This window comes from Cyanistes caeruleus, chromosome Z (genome assembly GCF_971803275.1).
Source record: "Cyanistes caeruleus chromosome Z, bCyaCae1.hap1.1, whole genome shotgun sequence".
NCBI classification, from domain to species: Eukaryota; Metazoa; Chordata; class Aves; order Passeriformes; family Paridae; genus Cyanistes; species Cyanistes caeruleus.
The window spans coordinates 81,759,428-81,772,132 of record NC_141732.1 but is presented as its reverse complement, the minus strand read 5'-3'; the positions used below and the strand labels follow the sequence as shown (position 1 = coordinate 81,772,132).

The 12,705-nt window shown below is 43.1% G+C and overlaps 1 protein-coding gene across 9 annotated transcripts in view; it reads left to right on the top strand.

The window, feature by feature from the left end:
* ALPK2 (alpha kinase 2) overlaps nucleotides 1-12,705 on the top strand; it is a 96,062-nt gene that overhangs the window by 69,002 nt on the left and 14,355 nt on the right. For 2 of the 9 annotated variants that reach the window (XM_086867198.1, XM_086867196.1), the window contains exon 4: nucleotides 8,660-10,348. In XM_086867198.1, the coding sequence (XP_086723324.1) occupies nucleotides 8,978-10,348 (1,371 nt within the window). In that variant the 5' untranslated portion in view covers nucleotides 8,660-8,977. Of the gene's footprint in view, nucleotides 1-4; nucleotides 329-1,060; nucleotides 1,770-8,659; nucleotides 10,349-12,705 lie in introns of those variants that run through there. The other 7 variants (XM_086867199.1, XM_086867194.1, XM_086867197.1 and 4 more) reach the window with 7 other exon arrangements.

The window sequence follows — 12,705 nt, the reverse complement described above, 5'->3', positions numbered from 1 at the left end:
GGACGGGGCGGCCGGGCGGGGTCCGGCTGAGGGGTGCGTGGGGTCCGCCCTGAGGGGAGCGCGCCCTGAGGGGAGCGCGGGCACCGCGGCCACAGCGCCCTGAGGGGAGCGCGCCCTGAGGGGAGCGCGTCCTGAGGGGAGCGCGTCCGTGGCGTCCCCTCGGCCGACCCTAGCGACACCGTGAGGGAGCAGACCGGGTGTGGTTGTACCCGTGTTGAAATGGGAGTGTTGTGCATTCGTCCGCGGAGGAGAGACCTCCTGCAGCATCCCTAGCTGGCGCTGAGAAGGCCGAACGTGGCTTTAGAACCGGGGCTGGGGCGTAAACCAGGTAAAGCCCACAGGACACTGAGGGCAGGGGTCTCCCTTTGAGGAGAAACAGCTTTATGCAAGTGCAACCAGCACGGCCATGGACTCTCCTCTTTGACACAACTTTCCTCAGCCTGCTGCCACTCTCCAAGCGTGCAGCATAAGGGTCAGACACCTTACGTCCTTTAGCGTGGGAGAGGAGGGGCTGCTCGGGAAGAGCCTCCCAAAGAGATGTTTCCGTGAGTGGTCGTCACCCCTGCAAACGCACAGATGATCTGAAGCAAATTCTTACCTCTCTGGTACTGCAATTTGCTCAAAGTGGACTGAAATTGCCTAAGAAAGTAATTTTACTAACATTTTTAATCAGTGATCAGGCATTTGGGTTGCTCAGAGGTGATAGATGCCTCATCCCTAGAAGTGTTCAAGATCAGCTTGGGCAGGGCTTGGAGCAACTTGTTCTGGTGGAAGGTGTCCCTGCCCATGTTAGTGTTGGACTGTATGACCCTTAGAGGTCCCTTACAATCCAAACTGTTCTGATTTGAATGTGGCTGTCCCTCATTTATTTGGGGGTTATTTTGACTATTGGGCTCTTATATAAGAGATAGATATCTTTATTGCTGTTTCTGAATGAGAGTGGTTGGAGGTGCTATATTTATTGCTGAACACCCCAATTTCCTGTCTGTCTAGATAACACTGGGAGCAAGAAGTATTTAGCACAGTAGTATCTCATAACCAGTTTTAGCTGCATGTCCTGAAAAATGCTTAAGAAAAAAACTTGGCACAAAAGTTGCTTTTCAGCCTCTTCCAGATCCATTGAGCCCGGGGCAGTTTGTCCCGTGTGAGATTTGTCTCCTTGGGTATCAAAAGTGGAAACACTTTCTTACTTCAGGATTCACTTATTTGCTTTTGAGGGATGAGAATCATTAGGTGACTTTCTCTGTAGAGATTATGAAAAGTCCACTGTCCACCTTTGATTTCTCCAGCCTGCTTGTTAGGCATTGTGAATTTTTTCATGCTCAGCAGAACTTTTGTGTGTTTAACTTCCAGCAAGTAAAAAAGTCCCAATGTGCCTAGGAGAGCAGTTAGGCACGTGCCTCAAAAAACAACCCAGTGCTTTGTTGTGAAAAGCTAAGGCCAACACTTCCTCTGTCTCAAGGCCACTAGGAAATTCCTATGGACTTCTATGGAAGTAGGATGTGCCCTCTCCTCACTGCCAACTCCCTGTCTGGCAGAGGTTTTCCCAGGAAGGGCCATCTGCTGTGTGTAATGAAATCGTCTCTCTTAAAAGTCAGACTGTTCAGTGATCAGACTCCCTGTACCGAGGTCACACTCCAAAACACCACCGAAGCCATCGGCTGGCTTGTAGCTCCCAACAACAAGCACAAACTCGGCCTCCTTTGTCTCCAGCAGGGAGGACTAGCCCAGCACCAGCCTACCCCAGAACGTCCACAAACAGCTCGAGGGTAAGTGGAGGTGTTGGGGTGTTTGGACTTTGAAAATTGCTGCCTTTTTCTCCTGTGGGCAAATAGAATGTGTATCATAAAAGACAAAGAAAGGAGGAAGAGCAAGTTTTTTTATTATCAATGCACTACATGGGGAAATTTATATTGCTATTGACCCGGAAATGGGATTTGTTATTTCCTTCTGCTAAAGAAGAGCCATTTTTGTTTATCCTGATAGATTTGGGGTTTTTAAAACATATTGTATTTAGAATTCTGCTCACAGTTTCTGAAGCCACACCCTGGTACTATTTCCACCAAGTCTCAGTAAGACAAAATTGCAAAAATTGTATGAAAGCAAGCTTCCTTCTCTAAAAAGTGTGTAAGTGATACCAGGTATCCTGAAAAACACATTTATTCATTCTAAGTATTTATTGCATGGTCTAATACTCATTAGGTAAAAAGTTCATCTGTTCTTGAGAAAAAAATTTGGTCACTTGGTAGTAATAGATGATTCCCAGGTTTCATGAATTGGTCAGTCTGACAGGGTCAGATGCTTGACAGATGTTAAAAATAGATTAAGACCGATTGGTGTTAAGAGTTGTGCTGGGATTGCTTATTTTAATTGCTCTATATTAAGGTGTTTGTTTGACATGTGCAGAGCCAGTCATTTATTGTTCCATTTAGTTGATGAGTTATGGCTGAGGTGTTTTTATACTGTGGTGCAGTTTACAGTGGCTACTGCACTAATCCAAATGTTGTCAAAGAGCCTTGGATATTGGCAATTGAAGAACTGCAATATATTACAGAATTTTTGGCAAGGGCATATTTTCCAGTCATCTGCTTTTTGAACAGCCACAGCTTCACTGATGTTTTTCTTACCTAGACCTCGTTAATCCAATAGATGGGGTGATATCTGGTTTAGATAATACAGTGTTTCTGTAGTTTGGTTTCTGACACTGTGCACTCTTTAACAAGTATGCTGCTTGAGGTGTTCCCTTTGGTTGTGGTATCTCAAAGGACTTTGAGAAGAATAATGTGGTTTTAGTTCTTGTTTGTATTTGAGACAGAACCGAACCAGGCAGAACTCCTGTGAGGTGAAGAAAACATAGAAAATGCGTCATGTAAATCTGTGCACATGTGGGTTCTCATTACTACTCCATCAAACGTTTCACTCATAGTAGGCTCATTGCTGTAGAAACCCTTAGTAAAGCCCTGTGATGAGTGGAGTTCACAGTTACAGTGAATTCTGGAATTCTGCTTTCTGTTCTCTTGGAGATAGTAACTTTTACAAGGTAACAGTTTAAGAATGTAACCATGATCACAACACATTTGGAAAATGTTTTTATGGTGTTCCAAGTCAGAAAACTTGTATAGACCAGGAATGGTGGATCAGAAATTTCACGTGGAACTAGGTTCCATTACTTCTTACGGATGCTTAAAAGATTCACAATGTCAGTGTTGGTGAAACTTTTAACCAAAAACCTTTGAAATCTTTGATTTCTATTAAGGGAAAAGTTTAAACAGAGAATATCAGGAAAAGCATTTAAACATAGCAAAACATTCATGGCAACGTTTTTGGAAAGATAAAGTTATATGTTTCAGATCATAAATATATTGTATGTATTTCCATACAGGGCATATAATACTAAATTTAATAAATGTAAATAGGTGTGTAATGTCTGTGTTAATTGTATAACTGAAAAGTCTTATGTTTTGTTTTACTTTTGGAAGAAGAAAAATGTTAAATTTCAAAAGATCACTGTTGAGAGGCATGAAGACTTAAAAAATGTGTAGATTTCCAGACACAAAACAGTCGGCAGGGTGGGAAGGGGGATTGGATACAATTATAGCTGTTGACTTCTTAGAGGAGCTAGATAAAACATATGCAGAACTCTCTAGGAAAGGTAAGACATATTTGAGAAATATTCCAGGGAGAATGGCAAGGGAATTAGTGTTAACCTTGGAGCATAGCAGCATTTAAGCAGGACACTCAGATTTCATAGGTGACAGGTTTTGTGTTATACATATGGTGCTGTAGTTGGTCAGTTTTGGGATCCTGTGGTTAGTGGAGATTCCTTTCTGCTTTTTCTATTGTTTCTGTTCTACTTTTGCTGCTTTCTGTTCTTTTAACCAATATATCTTACATCCTGCTCTTCATACCAGCAAGATTTCTGGTTGGATCTATGTAATATATGACCATTTCTGTTCATCATCACAAGTTCTGTGGTTATTGGTGGTTTGGTATGGAGATATTTCATGTTCATCTTAAATGAAGTCTAATGACATTGACCAGCTTTCTTCATGGTTTAGCTACCTGCCAGCAAAACATCTCTTAAGGGGATGTGTGGAAATGTATATTGTATGCTCAGGCAGGTGGAGAAGGAGCTTTCGCTAAATCTAAGAACAGCAGTAGGGCAGGGCAGGAGAGGATAGACGAGGAGAGGAGATAAATGTGTTGCAAAAGAGTAACTCCAGATCCTAATGTTAAACCTGTGGAGTGAAGGCTGTAGTAGGAAGCTCAGCTGGCAGTTGGGGAGCTGTCTCAGACCAAAAAGCTCAGATTAAAAAAAGCAAAGCACACAAGCACTGACTCTCTAAATGGGATCTGTCTGCTGGAGAAATGTTTGAAGAACAGGTGAGCAGACTGCATGTTGCTCACATCCACATCCTCCTCGGGTGCACCTACATACAAAGGAAAAAGACTGTCCTTTCTGTATGTACAACTTTGGTGAAAGTTAATCCTCAATCACCTAAAGCAAAGGCTTCTGACAGAATCGGTGTGGCCAGCAGCAGTTCAGTTCCTGCAGCCATGGTGCATGTGCTCTGAGGCACACAGTGTTTCTGGAGCTCTCTCTCATGTTTCAGGTATCCCAGAACTGCTGTCAGCTCGGTATAAAGAGCCCAAAGTGTTGCTGATGAAAGGCTGTTTCCCAGTGTGAACCGCTGTGGCATTATCAGTGTCATTCCCTGGCGTTCTGCTGATATCCCCGTGTGGGCTCACTTGGCCTCTCCCTCCCCACCCCTTTGGGCTGGGTGAGTGTAAGGCAGGTCCTTGGCAGGACATGCTCTGAGTGGGAGCTTTGGGGGGTCACAGCTTGGCTCCTTTGAGGGGTGGGCATCCATCGGGTGCTCATTGTGCTGTGGGAATGCATGGGATGGGCCCTGAGCCACAGGGCTGGGGCCGCACAGATAACAGGAGGCTATTCCTGGGTGGGTGGACAGCTCCAGGAAGGTCGAGGACAAGTGAGTGCTGCTGAAAGATAGAGAGAAAAAGGGTGTGAGCTGAGGAGGGCCTGCGCACAAAACAGAGATTACTTCATGAGTAGGTCATAATTAAGAAAAAATGCTTCAGAGAGGTCATAAAGGGAATTTTTCCACTAACTCTAGGGGACATGAACTTCACAGAAAGGCACAGAATTACTTCTGGATTGCTAAAATGCATAAGCTTCCTGTATAAATAATTTATGTGAATATAAAATCGCTTAAAAAGGAAGATTTTCGATTTGGTTGTCATTTAATAAAGTAGGAAAAAATGTGATGCAGGAGAGGAAATTTAATGGCCACTTTTTAAGTTTAATTAAGTTTAGATGTTTTTGTCAGTTCATTTTTTTTTACTGACATTAGGAATAATCCCACAGGTCCTTCTGAAATCACTAGAAATGTCTTTGTCACCAAAACTACCACAAAATATAAAATAATTTAATTTTTTTTACTTCCATGTTAAAGTGCAATTCAAAACTCTTTTGGTTTCAATTGAAATAAATGATAAAATATTGAAGATATTTGATAACATATAAAAATAAGGTTCAAATTGGGAAATATGTAATTTCAAGGGAAACAGTCCAATTTTATATTTAGAACTGGAATTTCAGACAATAATTTTACCATGAATAGTGAATAGGCTTTTTACAACCAGTGCAGAATTATGAGAAAATATGAATTCTGAATGAAAAATCTCCTCTGAAAATTGACTTGAATTTGTTTTCTTATATATTTGCCTTACAGAAAAACTGATTGGTTTAGGCATTTTGATGCTTTTCCCAGCCATTCTTTTGTTTAATATTATTTGAAACGGATTGTTTTTCACAAACACTGATAATTTCCTGCCATCAAAGGGTTTCGGTGAAGCAGCTCCATCTGCCTCCTGATTTCTTGCTAATCTGACTTCTGCAGGTTTGAATCAGTTCAATATTTCTCCTCAATCACACCCAAGCACAGCTGTTAGGTTACTGTTCTCCCAGCGTTGTTCTCCCATAATCTCAGTTCCCAGGCACTGAGCTCAAGCAGCAGCAGACCCTGCTGAGCATAAACGTGAGCTTCATTTGCCTCAAGGGCTGCCATAAAAATTCCCCATGCTTCTGATCAGTGCAAAATGGAAAATCTGGTTACAGAAAATTAGAGAGCAAATCCAGGCATATTTCTACCATGACCTGCTCAAACCTGGTGTGTGAATTCCTCCTGTGTGGCTGTGCTTCAGTGTCTCCTGTTGTGAGCCAGGACCTGATTCAGCAAGTAACATCACTGGTTTTCAGAGTGAAAGTAGAGACAAGCAGCCACAACATCCTGGCATGTTTAAATGTTCTCATGTCTTTTGCCAGCAAGTGTTCAACTCTCAGCTTATCAGAAAGTGAGTTAATTTTCAGGTTACTAGTCAGCAGCTGATGGTAAATTATCATGGTCTTTTCCATTCCTCTTCCCTCTGTGAATTTCATTGTCATTGAATTTCATTTTCATTGAATTTCATCTTCTGTTACAAGTTTTCCTGATGAGCTGAGAGGGTATAAAACTAAAAGTTCTCTTTACAGTTTCTATCTAAATTCAATTGAATTCTTAAAAAATCTTATTACCTTCTATTTTCTTCCCAGATTTAAAAAAAAAATAGTATCTCTTTGTCTTGGGTGAAAACCCATCATTTATTGCAGTTTTCCTCCTGGAACATTAACTTGCTTTCATGTCTGTGGTTGCATCTGACAGTGCAAGGAAATTCCATGTAATTTTCATATGGAGAAATCTGACAGCTCTTTTCCCCTCAATGTCAGAGTGCAGCCAAACTGAGAAATGATAACTGTCTAGTACAATGGCTTTAGTAAAGGCTCTTCATTAGTCAATCTGCATTAAAAACACGTTGCCAAAGCTCTTTTCAGCTGGGGAAATTACCATGCTTTTAAAATAATTTACAACCTCCAAAAAAGAGGAGAGAGACATCTGGTCCTCTGAAAAACAAAGATGAGAGAATCGTTGAAAGAATGCAACAGGAAACATTAGGCAAATGCATATTTAAGAGGAGAGGATGAACTCTGGAGGGTAATTCCATGGTACTGTAATAAAATGGATGAGGAAAAGATTAATATCACTGCTCCATTTTTATTTTTTTAAATATATTCCTCAGAGTTGAAAAGGAAAGCAGAGTGTAATCAGAAAGGCTGGTCTGGTTGCCCTATCTGCTGTTGGTCTGTGCTCCTTGGTGTACATGGACTCAAATTGTTTGTCACACATCTGATGTTGCGTCCTTCCTGTTAACCAATTTTGTTCCCTACTTTTCACCACCCAGGTGACTGTGGAAAAGGTGTTGGTGGCAGGTGTGACCAAAGGGGGCAAAGATATCTCTGGTTGCTTAGCGCTCTTTCAGGAGAGGCAGACTGCAGCCGGCCATGCAGCCCCGGCTGCTCCACCATCAGGCTCTGGCCCAGCTCGAGGAGCGCTCCTTTGCTCAGCCTGCCATACCTGTGACACGGAGCTGGGCACCCGCTGGGCCCTGCCTGTGGCCCTGGAGGCAGTGCTGGGAAGGGCTGGGCGGTGGCACTCACAGCAGGGCAGGGACCCGAGCTGGAAACATCACTACAGCAGAAGCACAGAGAAGGAAAAGGAGAATGAACAGAGGTGTCTTTAAATGGCTTCATTGGATTACATGGCAGGAAAGCTTTTCCTGCTGCACTTCACTAATTCTGGAATAGATACAGTCACTGTTTTTCAGAGCTGTTAGTTTGGCATCCTCCAGGAGGTCAGATTTACTTGAAACTGCTACAGTACTTTTCCAGTGTGACCAATGTCACACCTTCTCTAAGGTGATGGATGAGCCAGAGGGCCCCTAGCAGTTTACAAAAACATCTCAAGTATCTAAAATCCTAAGATTTAGGAATGCTAAGGAAACAAGGGCTTTGTTACAGGAAGAGAGAGATGATTCCACATTTCTTTGGATTCAGCTAGTGGAAGCCTTTTGGTGTATTTCACTTGGATTTTATGTGAATTCTGCATTGCCACACCACCGTGCTACTGCATACCCACTTGAGGGGAAAACTTGATATGAGCAGGAAATTGTAGCCAACCTGCCTCCTTTCATTGTTCTTTCAGCACAGGAATGACAAATGTCAAGCCAGAGCACAAGAGAGTTGTTTTAAACAGAAATTGCCCTATAAAGTCTAAGCAGGCTGATTGTTCCAGGTATTTCTACAAACAGAGTTTGGGATTTATGTCCCTATGATGCAATTCAAATAATAGCCTGCTGTTGTGCCAATGTGACTACCAAAACAGCAGGTAGCTGTAGCAGTGGTGTACATGTGGAAATGTACGTTGTCTGCAGGGTCCTGACTGCATTTAGAAAAGTTGAAAGGCCATGTACTAAAGCACCTGTTGTGGTGTGTCCTGGGATCACGACAAGGTGCCACACGGACACGTGGGTGTGCTCAAGGATTTGTTCTCCTAGCACAGATCACTGCAGACAGTTGCAATGTGCTGCCAGTCAGCGCTATTGCAAAGAGAGCCGGGTTAGGGCTACCGCCTTAGAGTCTGATCTTGGGTTTACATAATCATTTCTTGTTTTGAAAGTGCTTGCAAGGTGTCAACTGACCACCTTTGAGAAAATATAGGCATTTCAGAAGTAATTTGAAACTTTGTGTTTCTTTTACTTGCAGGTGCACAGAACAAGATCTGTACTTCATTGACAGCTAGAATGACTTTTCTTGACCCAGAACCAGAAACAAAGAACAAAACTTGCCCAGAATTTGTTGTTGTCCTGAATGAGCTCGAGGCAGACTTCAGGGTAGAATGAGCAAAATGGGAAACATTTTGCTCAGTGCAACAGTTCTCCCTGTGAGGGTGAGCCTGTGTTGATTTCATCAGGTTCTGACTCTTCAAAAATCATTCAATTACTGTTTGAGAAGCTAAGCAAAGCAGGAGTTTTTCTTTCACTTGAGAAATCCTTCTGATGCTTGCCTAACATAGAAAACAACATGGATGTTAAAAATGTAGTTAAATCCCAGGCAACTTTGTCCTGCCTAAAGGATTTGTCAGAGGATGGTGCTGACCTGCTTCTTTTTAAGGGTGTGATTGACCTCACTGCTGGAAGAGCAGAGGAATACTGCAGCAGACCGGTGCCTCCTCACCCCACAGATGTAACCACTTGTCACACAGGCAACTGTTGCCTTAACACACAGGACTCTGGATCTCCTCAGTCTCTGGCAGATGTCCAGGCATGTAAAATGACTGGGCTGGGCAGACCTCTAACCACGAATTCCCTGCTCGATGAGCAGGCAGACACTTCTGTAGGTAATCACACTGATTTTGGAAAAGATGATTCTGAAAATTCTGCTTCTGTTCTGGAGATTTATGCAGAGAAAGTAACAAGTGTAAATGATTACTTTTCTGATGATGACCTGGAATACTTTGAATGTTCAGATGTGCTTACAGTACATGAAGATGAAATCTGGAAAAAGAAATTACAGTTTTTATTAGAAAGTGATGATGAAGACGATCTAAAACTGAGTAAGGATTGTGATGGGTGTGCTTACTTCCTCAGTGAAATGCCTTGTGTGTTCCAAGTGTCAGATAACACTACGCCTATGGATACCCCCATTGGCTTCTGTGAGCATCAGTCAAAAATCAAAGAAGTAAACGTAAGGAGAGACCCCTCTATGTACAGCCAGTCTGCTTTGCAGACAGAGATGACTCTCACTGTTGGCCAGCACCGAGATAAAAGTAGCATTTTGAAAGACAAAGAGAAGAATCAAGTGCCTGTTGCTTCTGCAGCCCCTGGAAATGAACATCCCAGAAGTGAAGAAGAGACTAATGGAAGTGGCCATCTGGCTGCAGCTTCTTCAAGGGACGAACCAAAGCCCACGGATGCTGTCCCTGCCCAGGTAGACTCGTCTGCCAATGGCATCGGTGCTGCTTGCACAGATCAGGCTTTGGGGACAACGACAGAAACCAGCCCCAGTGGAGACGTGCTAGGGGAAAGCTCACTGCTGCTGGAGGAGGGGAGAAGGAATGTGCCAGAGGGAAATGTGCGGCACACTGTCTGTACCTTAACAGAAATTCTGAGGAGAAACCTTTTCAAGCTGTTAAACCCTATAGAACTTTGCAAATATGTAAGTACTATAGGACAGTCTTTCCAGGCTGCAGCAGAGGGTGGGGAATCCAGAGCTCCGTCTCCCAGTCAGGAAGGTGTCCGTTCAACACGGATTCCCAAGGAGACAGAAAATGTGCAAATGCAGCCTGGTCTGTGTCCAACAGACGAGGCAGATAAAGACAATCACTGGGAGAGGAAAAGGACTCGGGGCCTGTCTGAGCAAAACCAGATACCAGATGAGAATGTCTCATTTGGGGTAAGTAACATGTTTATCATTTAACACAAAGAGCTGCTCTGCTGATCTCAATGCAATTTATTCCTGCTTGTCACAAAATAATGTAAAATCAAAATTACTTTGAAAGATACTATTCATGTACTTCTGAATGACAGCTACGGCTGGGAGGGAAATCTGGGTTTAGAAAAGGCCCAAGTAAAGCCTAAGCTGTTCTAATTATAGAGTGAGCCTGATAATGGTGAGAGGCACTAATGGGCCTCTGGACAGCTGGATAGGGAAATCTGATATGGAGGCTATTGCACAGATCTTAGCAAAGTAATGCTTCTTTCAACCCAGAAAGTTTCTCAAATACCTGTTGTGAGAAAAGAATGCTTTGATTTACTTTGTTTTCAATCCATATTCAACAGACAAAACTGTCCTCCACTTAGGGTGTAGGAAACCTAAACCAAATCAACAGGGGTTTGTTCTGGTTTTATAACAATGAAGGGAATTCAATGCTGAGAGTTCATGTCACAGAGGTGAATGGAGCTCTGTGATTTTTAAAAATAAAACAATGAAAGACTCGGACATTCCAGCTGAAATGTACAAACCAATTAAAAGATCAAACCCCTGTGGTACACTCCATGTACTTGGATATTTTATGCTGTTGGTAGAAAAACAGCTGGAGAAATCACTACAGTTGTATAGACTGGTATGATGCTCTACCAGTTTTCCTAAATGGGAAAATTGAATCATCATTTTTATTTCACATAGTAAAGATTGAAGATATATAAATACTATTAAATCATGAATAATCTTATTGCCACCAATTTTTCTGATTTGAAGGTGTGTAGCTAATTGCACAGAAAAAACCCCACTTGTCACAACAAAAGTTTTTTCCAGCTGTACATGCTTTTCTTCATCTGATTATTTGGGCAAAAACATCTCCCAGTTCTGGGTGTAGTATCACAGTAGTGTGACTTTAATTGCACAACTGGGGTGTCTTCAGCAGTCAAAAATCACTGAATTCTTCCTGAAAAAAGTTCATAGGTTTCTCTGGTTTTATGGTGCATAAAATTCCAATCCCATTTGAGGAGTACATGATGTCCTTATGATGGGGAATACCCCTCATTGAAATGAACCTCTTCAGAGGGTGTATGGCCGTGGTTTGCCAGAGGCCTTATTTGCTTTTTTTTTTTTTTTTTTTTTTTCCCTAAGTGCTGTGCAATAATTTAAATCCCAGAGGCCTCTCAGCCAAGAGTAGCTGTCAGGTGCCTGGCATAAATTTCAGAGCAACCAATTAGACTCTTGCTGTGTGTAGTCAGTATGTCTGCATTCCATGGCCACAACTTTACATTGAATAAGAATTGAGTATTGGTGTGCACAAAAGAGCGAGAGCTGGGCACAGACCAAATCCCCATTTTTAAACATGTGTATGACACTGAAATTCAGGTGTAGGTTCAAAATTATGTGGTCTTGAAAATGGGCCAAGCAAAAGCATCCAGCTGGAATACTGCTACTTTTTTTTGAGCCCTACAAAAATGTGGACAGCTTCTCACAGCACCCATATAGTAAGGCAGAAACTGCTCAGAATTCTGCCTGTGTAATCTAAGAGAGGCAAGAAAGAATCTATTGCTGCACATGGGTTTCTGTAAAAGTGCCCTGGGGTGTTTGCTGGAGCCCAGAGTGAGACAGCTCTGCAGGAGCAAGAGGGGGGGCTCACAGAAAACCCCACAGCTGACTGCTTTGGAAGAGTGTTGTATTTTCCATATCTATGTGGGAATCAGGTCTACTGAGGGGTACAGAGCAGCCACGGGATCACAGCACTAATGACCCAAGGATTTACACTTTCCCTTAGTGCCAAGTGTTCGAACTGGAACAACCTTTGCAGTGTGTCTTGTGCAGCACCTGCTGTGCTGGGTGACTTCTCCTTCCATCACATAATTAAGGTGGGAGGCTCCTCACTCCTTACATGACCACATGGCCTAGCCCTAGGTGAAATTCTTTATTTACCTGGTGCTTCAAAGCAGCTTCATTAATAATAGGCCCAAGACACCAATGGTGCCAGCTGTGTGATGTTACATAGTGTACAGAGAGCCAGGAAGCTTTTTTGGGTGTCACTGGGGTGTCAGCTGGTCTCTGTTAGCAGCCAGACAGCACCCTGTCCCTGTCAGTGGTCAGCACCCTGTCCCTGTCAGTGGTCAGTGGTCAGCACCCTGTCCCTGTCAGTGGTCTGTGGTTGGCACCCTGTCCCTGTCAGTGGTCAGCACCCTGTCCCTGTCAGTGGTCTGTGGTTGGCACCCTGTCAGTGGTCAGCACCCTGTCCCTGTCAGTGGTCAGTGGTCAGCACCCTGTCCCTGTCAGTGGTGTGTGGTTGGCATCCTTGGCACAAGGTGCTG